The sequence below is a fragment of the Triticum aestivum genome, chromosome 7A (assembly GCF_018294505.1).
Source record: "Triticum aestivum cultivar Chinese Spring chromosome 7A, IWGSC CS RefSeq v2.1, whole genome shotgun sequence".
Lineage (NCBI taxonomy): Eukaryota > Viridiplantae > Streptophyta > Magnoliopsida > Poales > Poaceae > Triticum > Triticum aestivum.
This window is the reverse complement of record NC_057812.1, coordinates 113,558,812-113,570,590: the sequence shown is the minus strand read 5'-3', so window position 1 is coordinate 113,570,590 and position 11,779 is coordinate 113,558,812. Positions and strand designations below refer to the sequence as shown.

General features: G+C 46.1%; 1 protein-coding gene across 1 annotated transcript; it reads right to left on the bottom strand.

Annotated features, from left to right (window-relative positions):
* Positions 1 to 8,040: 8,040 nt before the first annotated feature.
* On the bottom strand, positions 8,041 to 10,767 carry LOC123148433 (uncharacterized). Its single transcript, XM_044567861.1, has 7 exons — positions 10,392 to 10,767; positions 9,732 to 10,254; positions 9,377 to 9,474; positions 9,255 to 9,279; positions 9,043 to 9,163; positions 8,823 to 8,957; positions 8,041 to 8,638 (listed from the first exon to the last, which is right to left on the bottom strand). The coding sequence occupies exons 2-7, from the start codon at positions 10,216 to 10,218 to the stop codon at positions 8,428 to 8,430; spliced, it is 1,077 nt and encodes a 358-aa protein (XP_044423796.1). The 5' UTR covers positions 10,219 to 10,254; positions 10,392 to 10,767; the 3' UTR covers positions 8,041 to 8,427.
* Positions 10,768 to 11,779: the final 1,012 nt, after the last annotated feature.

Sequence of the window (11,779 nt, the reverse complement as noted above, 5' to 3'; positions counted from 1 at the left end):
TCCGATTCCACAAGGCTATGCTGTCGTTATGGTCGATGAAATAACGGAGGGATTTGAGGAGCTCGAGCTTGACCACCCTACCGGTGAAGGGGAGACTCAGTTGGGTCTTGCTCTGAAGACTCCATGTCTATGGCGGAAGGAGCACATCAAGCTTCCGAACTGGACACCTCTGCCTCCTCCTCCTCCGGCGAGTCAGGACACTCCGCCTCCTCCTCCTCCGGCGAGTGATCAGGGCACTCCGCCTCCTTCTCCGACGCGTGGCGGCACTCCGCTTGCTCCGGCGCGTCCGAGCAGCCCGCCTTCTTCTCCGCCTCGGAGCAACAGTGGAAGAGAGCCGCCGCCGCTCGCAGCTCCGGCGCGTTGTAGCACTCCGCCTCCTTCTCCGCCTCGTAAGCAACAAAGGAAGATAGCCGCCGCCACTCCGGCTCCTCCGGCGTCTAGCAGTACAACCAGAGGCGGGAGGCAATACAAATTCGGTCCATCTCTCAAGCCTCTAGAGAAGATACCATACGAGATGTCCGAGGAGGAAAACTGAAGATCTGTGAAGCCCAAGTGAAGGACTTCTTTGAAACGCGAAGAGCTATGAAACATCCACCTCCGGAGGAGAAGATAGATCCAGTGAAAGTGAAGCGCACTATCAATGCCCTGAAGCGACCACCACCGCCTCCGTTGGATGACAACCATGTCCGCTGTCTTAAAACGACATTGGAAGAAGCGCATCGGTCGGGAACTACTTCAACTGACAGAAGGTTAGCAGAACGAAGAAGAGGGAAAAAATTCCCCAGCTCAGAGAACATGCGAACCAGACGTGCCCCCCGCTCAAGGTGTCTAGCGATATCGTCGCTAATCTTCCCGGGATGGTGCCTGGTACCGATCCTACTGATTACCTGCCCGACGATGCACATTTTGATACAATGGAGGTGGACGAATTCAAATACCAGTACAGGAAGCCTCTCGTCAAACCTGGTCATCCTCCTCTAACAACGATGATGCGAAGATTCCATGAGTGGTACATGGACACCTGCAGATCTAGGAAGGATACTTTGACGCTGAGAGTTAAAGAGGAGCACGATCTCGTTGGAATTGATCTGCTGTCTGTTCCATCTGAGGAGTTCTTCCAGTTTTTGAATCAAAAGGCCCTCGATAAAATAATCTTCACTTGCTACTGTCTGTGAGTACTACTTCTGTAATTAAGTCTTTATATATAGCTCACCTATTTTATTGCATGTATATATAATTATCCTCACTATATTATGCAGATTGAAGATCGTCGAATGCAGAAAAGCACAAATCTATGATATTGGGTTCATTAACACAAATCTCATAGATGAATGGACGGTTAAATATAATGCCAAAGAAATCGAGGCCAACTTGCTAAAATCGTTGCTTCAAAATCAAAACAAAGAGAAAATACTCTTTCCTTACAACTTCAAGTGAGTGTTACTATCTTGTGCATATTCGGTTTCCCTTATTACTCGAGGTTATAGTAATGTAGTTGATGAGTTATGCATGCGTGCACAGCTTCCACTTTATTCTCCTAGAGATTAAGCTTGAGCAGGGACTAGTAACCGTCTTAGACTCAAGACGAAAAGATCCCAAGGAGTATGCGGCCATGACTGAAATGCTCCAGAAGTAAGTTCAATCGATCATTATCGCACCATATTGGCAACTTTGTTCATTTCCTGATAACAAGTAATTATTTTCTTTGTCTCGCAAGGTTTGGAAACAGTTCACCGAAGAATCTCCAGGACTGCCGGGGGAGCTGCGATTTAGACACCCGAAAGTAAGTACTACTAGCTAGTTCCGCGCATCTCCCATTGATTCTAGCTAGTTTCATCAATACCCATTTATAATGCTTGATTATCAGTTTGATTGACCCCTATTTCTTGTAAAGTGGTTGTGGCAGGGCGGGATTAATTTTTGTGGATACTACATTTGCGAGTACATCTAGGCGGGGCTACTCTGAAAAACAATATGAAGTGCGTAAGAAAAAATATTCACAATTTTATTTTATTACCATCATTTATGTTGAGTTTCATTCATATATATATATACCCCCCCCCCCCCTTCTTCAAATTAGATGTGGCCGCTGTGGGATGAACTCCTACCACAAGATCGCATAAAAGCAATTCAAGAGAAATCGGCGGGATTTTTTCTTGACCACGGCATCAATAAATCCGGAGAATATCATGTGGAACTTGAATTCAGATGTTAGGGATTGTAAGAGATCTTATATTGTATATATATAGCTAGTAGTGTCGGATAGATCTACGAAAACTTGTTGTTCGACCAATCTCTCGGAGAAGGAGGAGGTCAATCACTTCTCTGTGTATATATATTTTTATGACGATCTTGTGTACTTAATGAGTTTCCTTCATTTGTTTACTAGCTAGTGTATCGAGTCCTCTCTATACGTATAGTACCTAGCGTCGACCAAGCACGGAGATAAGAGAGGACACTTCTCTCTATTAGTTAGCTAACACAATATATGCAACCCCTAAACTAACCCTACAAAACCCCAAAACCCTCACCCCCCCCCCTTTCAAAAAAACAGCCCTTAAACTGCTGACATGTGGATGCTTTTTGGTCCCGGTTGGTGCTACCAACCGGGACAAAAGGCCCTCCTGCCTGAGCAAGCCGCAGCGACCACGTGGAGGCCCATTTGTCCCGGTTCATAGGCAAACCGGGACTAAAGGTATTGGGCTTTAGTCTCAACCCTTTAGTCCCGGTTCCAGAACCGGGACCAATGGGCCTTTTTCTACTAGTGTGCTTTCTAAATATATTGTTAGAGATTTGACATGCAATCGAACACGATGAAGAACCAAATCAAACATAAGGACACAAGGATTTAACGTGAGAAATCCTCCAACACGAAGGAAAAAAAAAACCACGGGCTCTAGCCAGCAAATCTTTGCTATATCGGGGGAGGTTACAAACGTTGGGGATTTAAAACTGACCAACTTATCTCGCGCGGTGGGTTACAATGAATATATATAGTAAAGGTGACCTACGTCAACACTAATCTGTACCACGGGGTGGCTTGGCCCCCCTTAGCGTTATTACAAAAAGTGTGCGTTTGCAAATACCAGCTTGCTAGTTTCTTTTTTTCGCGAATACGCAAGATGTGTATCTTTTCATTGATAGAAGAGAGTACAAGCCTGGGGTTGCAACGCTTACAAGTCCATGTATGCACTACGCATGGTGTACAAGCGTGGGAGCAGACTAGAACAGGGGGTTTGCTCAGCCCCAACACAAAAACAGGGAACTACGCGTCGGGGATGATGTTTTGTAACCCAATGGCGCCCGCCTTGACCCAGAGGCGTGCCTCGTCCTTGATGGTATCGGAGATGAGGGTGATTGATGGCCTGGCTCCGTCAAAGATGCATGCGCTGCGGTGCTTCCAGAGCCACCATGTTGTCAGGATGATGAGGGAGGACATGCCCTTGCTTATGGAGGCCGGCGCATGGTCGAGGAAGGAGCTCCACCAAGTCTGAAATGGCGTGTCGGGGTTGGGGAGGTTGATCATCATACAAGCCCAACCAAGAATCTTGTGCCAAACCTAGCGAGAGAATGAGCAGCCTGCGAGGAGGTGGTGCATGGTCTCCTCCTCTTGATCACATAGTGCACAAGCGTCCTCGTGTGGTAGGCCGCGGCGTGCTAGCCGCTCCGCGGTCCAACAACGGTCTTGCATGGTCAGCCATAGGAAGAACTTGACGCGAATGGGTGCCCAAAAGGTCGCCAAGTGAGGCGCCAATGTGGGTCTTCACAAGCACCGATGAATAGTGTCTTGTAGCAGGAGCTCGATGAGTATGTGGCGGAGGAAGTCCATCGCCATCTAAGCACGTCTGGCTCGGAGGAGAGGTGGGTGTGGTACACTCTACGCCAGAGCTCGACATATTGCACCATGGCGGCCGGCCCAAGTGCCCCACGGATGTCCTGGACCCAAGAACACAGGTATAGACCATCCCGCACGCTACGCTCCTTCCGCAGACGTTGCGGGACGAGCGCATAGACAAGCGGGGCAATCTCGGCCGCTAATCGTCCATCGATCCAGTGGTCTATCCAAAACCTGCAGATGTCCCTTGCACCAAACTGCCAAGTCGTGGAGACCCTGAAGATGGCGCTCACGTCCGCGTCGTGAGGTATGTGGAGGTGGCTCCAAGGGCCTGTAAGTGCATGGACCAGGATTTCCAAATCCAACCAATTAAGTTGGTAATAGTGCAGTATCTCGTGTGATGTGTCTTTTAGGTGCGAGTTACATCCCATATGGCATCTCACCTACCACTCTCCACTCTAAGCTATATAATGTCACCATATCTTTCTCCTACACAACAGTACATTACATACACATCGAGCTAGGAATGAGATGCATGAACGACCTTGTGCCCCACATGTCAGTGACACAAAGGAGGGCTTATGATCAAAGGCACACGAACTGAGGGGGTTATCATCAATTATACCGCTGCTCGATCAACTACACGCATGTATAGCTAGCTAGGGATGAGGGGCATCAAGAATATTCTGAGCACCACACGGCCATCACCAATGCAACCAGCAATGGTGAGCACCAGGCTCAACACGCTGGCTTGTTTGTCGGCGTGGCGTTCAATCCCAATATTAAGGATTGCGCCGCCGCCGGAAACGCCCGACAATGAAACTACCGCAGCAAAAAACAGTGTCGTTCGGGAAGCAAGCGGCCGGGTGCTATAGACAGACACAACTCGTCCACAGCCGGCATCCCGGCCACTTGCGGGCGCTATAGAGGTCAGGGTACATATTTTGCCTATTTGGAGGTCAGGGTTTATTTGCGTCCGCCTTTACAATCTCAGGGTTTGCACTTCGATTGATGTTCATGTTGTTTTTGTGTTCACCGATCGCTTTTTCACCAACACGGTCGTACGCACGTTAACATAACTTGGCGACCTCACACTTCTTGTGTGGATGTGGTCATGTGGTGACTGGTGACGGAGACAGGCCTAGGGCAGCTATTGCTCCACCACCAATGGCTTGGGCTAGTACGGCGATTTGAGTTAAAGCAACTATGGTGTAAAAGACATAATCAAAAATCATTGGTTTCTTTTTTTTAATGAAAAATCACTGGTTTCTAGCAATGTATCTAGATCACGATTCAAGCAAGTTAAACACTCAAATTATTATTCGGTTTGCGACTATGATCTCTACCAAGATAGAAGGGCATTGAACCGTTCATCTAATCAACAACTCACGAATTAAGTTGTATTGTATCCTTGCAGATTCTACATTCAATGAGTCAAAAATTACTTTGCTCCCCTCTGATACACAAATAAGAAACAATTCAGTGTCTAATACTCGCATTTGCTCCTAGGCATCACCAAGATATTGTGAGTTATATCCATGAGACATTCATTCCAAACAGCCAAGATCTCTGCAAACCAAAGATATAGTCTCGTGGTACTACATTGTTTTTTGCGCAATTTAGGGTGGGGCGCAACGCCAAGCCGGACCGCGATGTCCCAGCAAGGGCTTGTTGGGACCGCGCCGGAAAAAGGGCTGATGCGGCCGGCTGCGCCTTGACGAGGTGGTTTTCAGGCTTGTCATGAAACGTGTTGCAAGGCATGGTTGACTAAGACATGATGTTCCCCTCTAATTTGGAGACATATCTCTAGCCCCTTTCGAATTATCATGAAAGCATGGCCATGCGAGGACGACGGTTTGTGGCACGTAGAGGCGGGGGCACGCATGCATACATTCGCATGATTGCGCCAGATTCCAAAAGTGGTTGCATGCAACCTTTGGTACAACTTTTGGTAGTGAGTGCATGCCCCACCCACCCTACCTCCCATGATTTTCCTTTTGACTTGTAAATTTGAATATATTATATGTTTTGAATCGAAAGTCTAATTAATATTTCGTTTGCATATTTGTGTTCCTTGTGACGAGGGTTTTGAAACAAACTCACATTTGAATACATTTTGACAGATCTTAAAAACTTCAGCAAGTTTCAACTACTAAAACTTGAAAAAAACAAATGATCAATTCATCAAGTTTCAAAGACTAAGGCCATATTTGTTCGGGCTTATGCTTCAGCTTTTGCATCTTTTTCACTTTGGCCTATAAGCCAAAAAAGCTCCTAAATAGGAGCTTTTGGCTTCGGCTTTTGGCTTATACCACCATATAACAAGGCCTAAAACTTAAACCCTAAAGCCTAAACCTAACACCTAAACCTTAAGTGCCAAGCACTAAGCCATAAACCCCTAAAAGCAAATAAACTTGGTGAAACTTTGTGTTTTTTTAAGAAGTGTCTAAATGCATTGAAAATTGGTATTGTTTGAAAGTACTCATTGCACCAAACATGCAAACGAAACATAATTTGGACGGTTCAAAACATACAATAGGTTCAAATTTTGAGATAAAATGAAAAAGCATGGGAGGTGGGATGGGTGACGCAGGCAACTCTGCCAAAAGTTGCCATACATGGACCCCCAGTGCAGGGATTAAGGGCTAATGACATAAACTGTTGCACCAAGCTTGAAGCAAATGGGTGGCCTCATGCACATGTGCCCCTACCAATTTCCGGGCCATGCGACAAAGGTTAAGTGCTAACATGATCTAGGAACATGTACCACATTGTGAGGTTTGTCGAAATAACTTTGTGAGTACTCATGGACGCTACTAAGAGTACTCATGGTTCAACAGTATACTTTGTGAGTACTCGTGAAGCTAGATTAGTACCCAGAGGTTGAGTAAGATTACTCAGGACCCTCAAAACATGTTCTCGTAGGGTCTTGGGACCTATAGCATATTTAATGCGTCGAAACCCACTCAGATTGAATCTAAGTGAACAATGGGAACATAATTCCGTTGAGCCCAACCGATTAACGATGTGTATATAAGTGGAAAGGTGTGGACGAATTGGGGACGATCGATGGATAAAGTGTGCGGAACACAGTTTAAGAAAAGTGTGTGGAACACAGACGCCATGATCTCACACGCCCAAGCAATATAGTCGAATCTAGCAACTGCTACCTAGCATTTCATCATGTACCTATTGATTCACATGATTAAAATCCTTAGAAAAAATTTATGATTCATGTGCGCTCTATTTTGAAGGGAAAATGTCTTCCACTCAAACCTCTTGGTAAAATTTCTGTCTTCCTGTGTCACCAAACACATTTTTATCTACATTTCTGTAGTTTTAATCCCATAGAATTCAAGTCGGCATGACACACAATCCTATATTTTTCATATTTCTGCGTTTTGAGAATCCTACAGGAAAGTAGGAATGTGGGGTGATCTCGTAACTTGTGAGTAGCACCGCCACTGGTGAAGCAACCTTTATATACACATTTGTACAGCCCCATAATTCACATAAGCAAAACATTGAAACGGTTGGATGAAGCGAGGCCAGAATTACTAGCAGGACCAAGCACAATTGCACTCATTATTATCAAGACAATATGATATTTACTTGCAGCATGATGCAAAGTATTTAGAAAATTAGTGAGTTCAGGTGATGAACCAGAGAAGCATTTGTAGTGCCAAGGACAAGATATGTTCTAGACTAGGCTACCTTTCTTTCAGATGGAGCAAAAGCCCGAAAGAATCCTAGTCCAACTAAGTAAAAAAATTATGAGCGACTCCAGGGCTCACATGACCCTGTTGTCCTTATTTCCCCAGCTTGGTGAGGGTGCTGCTGATATTTCAAGTGCATATGGTGAGTGTATGGTTTGTATTCTTACAAGTATACTGGCATAGCAGTTTTAGCATATGATAGGTCTTCACCCGAAAAACTGCTTCTTGCTTCCCAGCCCAGGTGCACCCTGCATCTGTACCATGCTTTGAGATTTGTAAGAAAAGAGGTATTCAAAAACTTATTTGCCATACAAAAATTCATATTCACATTGTGGGCATGGTACATGGGGTACAGTGCTTCTCTTTTCTACCTCATTACTCCCTTCCAAATTCAAATCCGCTTGTGTTTTACATTGTATTCACCGAAGCGAACGGATTAACCATCTGGGTACTTAACACGCAACTGTAACCGCAAGGACTCAGGACATAGGATCCAATTCATAAGATTGTGTGCACCAGATCAATTGATATGAAGTATTTGATTCAACAAATGCATATAGCAGCGGCAGTATATACACCACGGTACCACAGAAGCTAACATGCTGAAAAAGAATTCGATCTTCAGCATGTGACTGTGAGTGCAAATCTTGGATCATCTCAGGGCATCTAGATTGAGTCTGATTGCCTTCCACCCAGCATACTGCAGTGAGGCGATGTTCAATCGTCATTCTCTCAAACAAAGATATGGAGTATTCTACTTTACCCTTGACATGTTTATGTATTGAGATGTTGAAAGGGAAGCAACATCCTCCTTCAGAAAGTGAGATCTTGTCTGCTGAGCATAATTCTGCTGCTAACATCGGACAAGGAAGAATGTCAGCTCTCAGGTGCTACCCACGAGAGAAGTTTTTGCTCAACCTCCTGCCAGTTATGAACCTTGGTCACCAGAGGATGTGATTGATCCACACCAGTTTTGCACCAGGGATACGTGTTATCGTAATCAAAGAGCAGAACCCTCATGCCATCCTCAGCGCATTCTAAAGCGTATCTCGGGTTATCATCTATCAAAACCTGAGCACCAAAAGATCTGCAAAGGCATTCCGTACTATCTGTAAGACTAGCTGAGAACATGTTGTGACAGCTTAAAATGAGATAGTAAACAGCAGTTTTAAAAATCATCATTTTTTAATGTGTTGTGATCCTAGTCAGACTGCATGTCCAATCTTCAAATGTGACTGGAAACTAGAATAACGTTCCTTCGACAATCGTACCTGCAAATCTCTGATTTTGGCCTTGATTGGCCTTCCAAAGCAAAATGGTTCCCAAAATGGATCTGCTCAAATAAGCCCGGATAAAACTTCTCGATCCACTCTAATGTGTGATTTTTTATTACATCCTGGCGAGATCTTCAAAAGGAAGGATGTCATTAAGCAGGCAGCACATAATAGAAGATAAACTGATCACATCTCTAAAATCAAATGATTGACTTACGTTACTACAGACAGGCTGCAGAACGAAGAAAGATTTTGGAGCGCATCTCGGGCGCCTGGGATAGGATGGACACCATCTTGAAAGTAATGGGTTGTAAAGAACTCATGGACAAGAAGATTAGCTGCAGCAATTTAGAAAAATTCTTGATTTCATAAAGTGCATTTGATATAAAGAAGTAAACCGTGATGAAAAATATTAGAATCAAGACATACCTTTTTCTCGAGAACAATTCCATATCTGCATAGAGTATTGCAAACAGATGCAAGACGAATTAAACACTGATCAAAGGAAAAATATAGCAGGAATTCAAGTTTTTGTAGGAAAAATAACGCACCCTAAAGAACTCATAGACATGGTATTCTGATACTGAGTGATTCCAAGAGTACCGCTCGGCAATAAATCTGTTCAGAGCAGCAAGAAAGCTTCCAAGAACTGCACGATATAAATAGCACCATAATGGGAATTGATAAATTATAAGGAACTGAAAGACAATGTTACTTATTAAAGTATATGGTCACCATGACATGTATGTCACCGCAATAATTTCCAATTCACAGTTTGATTCTAGACTAAGCACCATGAAACCTAGGCACTAAAGACAGGAACTATTTATTCAACCAACATGTAAGTTCAGCCTTGCATAATCATGAGATGTACAGCTCTATTACAAAGATGTAATTTCACAATACCTTCATCCACATCAACAGCAACCACCATCTTAGTCGGGACAGGCTGCTCAGGAAAATCGAGGCGCTTCCCCCGCCGGAAAGCGCCATTTCCATCCACACTCTTCACGCCAACCTCCTCCGACAGCTGAACTTCCGCATCACGGACGAACTGCCGCTGCGGGGCAAGGACCCGCGCCCTGATCTCCACCGCATCGCCATCACCACCATCCGCCCTCCTGAACCTGCCGCCATCCTGCCAGTCCAGGCATCCCTTCAGGCTCAGCGCGCTGCCCGGCGCGAACCTCCGGCCGGCGCCCAAATCCAGGAGGCCCTTCCTCCGCCCCTCGCCGTGCGCGCCCGAGTGGCTAAAGCTGCAAAAGCAGGCGCCTTTGGCAGCGGCGGCGGCGGCGGCGGCGGGCGGCGGCATGGCGGGGCTCCTCCTCCCCCTCGGCGGCGGGCGCAGACGATCCAGCAACGACCGCACGGCTCCTCCTCCTCGGCTTACCATGTCGGCACGCGCATTCCCCTGCCAGATCAGAGCAACCTGCCAAGCCCGCGCACGCACGCCACGGATCAGATTCCCCCGCCCGAGCCGGAGCCCGCGGAATCCGCGAGACGGCCAAATCTAGAGAGCGCGCGGCACGCAATCAATCGCGTGCCAGCGGCGGCAGGATCCCGTACCTGCGGACGCGAGATCGGATCGGTTGCAACCGCCTCCCCGGCGTGCCCGTGCCGGAGCCCTCGGTCAGTCAGTCTCCACCACGCCTTCCGTGTGATCCGGGCGCGCGGGAATGGGGGAGGGGATCGCCGCGCATCCTCCGAGCTCGGATCGCGAATCTGGGCGGGGGAGCTCCGGAAGGAAATCCGAGGGGAATTCTCGGGGCGGGATATGCTGGAGGGAGAGATCGGAGTGGGCAAGGCGGATTTCTTGGGTTTTTCCTCTCCTTTTTTTTCTTGTTCTCTCGTGCTCTGCCGTTTTGAGGGTTTCCGTTGCTCTTGCGCAATTATTATTTCGTGCGTTTTTTGGGTGTGTGGTGCGGCGGTGATCGTGGGCTCGTTTTTTTTTTTTTTTTGCCTTTTCTTTTTGGAACAGGAGCTGCTTATAATAGGTTTTTCTTTCGCCTTTTTGCTGTCTTTTGCAGCCAAGTCCTGTAAAGCTGGATATTTATTTATCAGTGTACATTTTTATCACATTTAAAGGCTTCATAGGATTGCAGGATTTAAAAATGTAGGAGTAGAAAAAACAAAGGATGAGATGTCACCAACCATGCAATATTTTAGAATTTTGCAATATGTGCATTTGGATGGTACATAGAAAACAAGCACAGGAATTTTGGAGAATTGAGAAGAGAAGGCGATGGATAGAGCGGAAGTGGAAGGGACTTCTTGAAGGAGAAATAAAATGATTTCGCAAAAGAAAGGAGAAATAAAATGAGGTTTCCATGCAATATGGGCACATGAATAGATTTGATAGAAACTTAGTAGTCCCTATCCTACGATTTAATGGGTTTCCGTAGGGAAAACATTCTTAGAGTTCAAATCCTCAAAAATACTTAGTAAACGAGATCTGGCGACGGCAGTGGGTACCACTTATTAGTGAGCGGCGACGGCAGTGGTCTGGCAAATTGCGACAACGGTTTGGCGGTAACGCGGTGATCTGGCGACCTATGGCGGTGGTCCGACGGCCCGCGATGGCGATGGCACGGTGATCTGGCGGGCTACTTGAGTGATACACAGACGTGACACTTATTGAGAAAAAATATTAGGAGAGAGGCCAAATTCTTCAATATATATAGCGGGGAGATCGGCTGAGTACTACTACATTGAAGCATGTTTTTTGGCTCAACTCTTTCAATACGAAAAGGTTTATTGCCAATACCAAAAAATCACTGGAAAAACCGGAGGCTTTTGGAGATGCTCTGATGAGTAGAGAGGCTCATGGGTGCAATTCTGCACGACTCAAAGATCACACGGGGGGTTGGGTTGAAAAACAGACGGCCTCGCTTTCTGGCCGACTGGGGATCGCAACTTTTCACTGAATGAACAACGATGCTATACACACGACACCA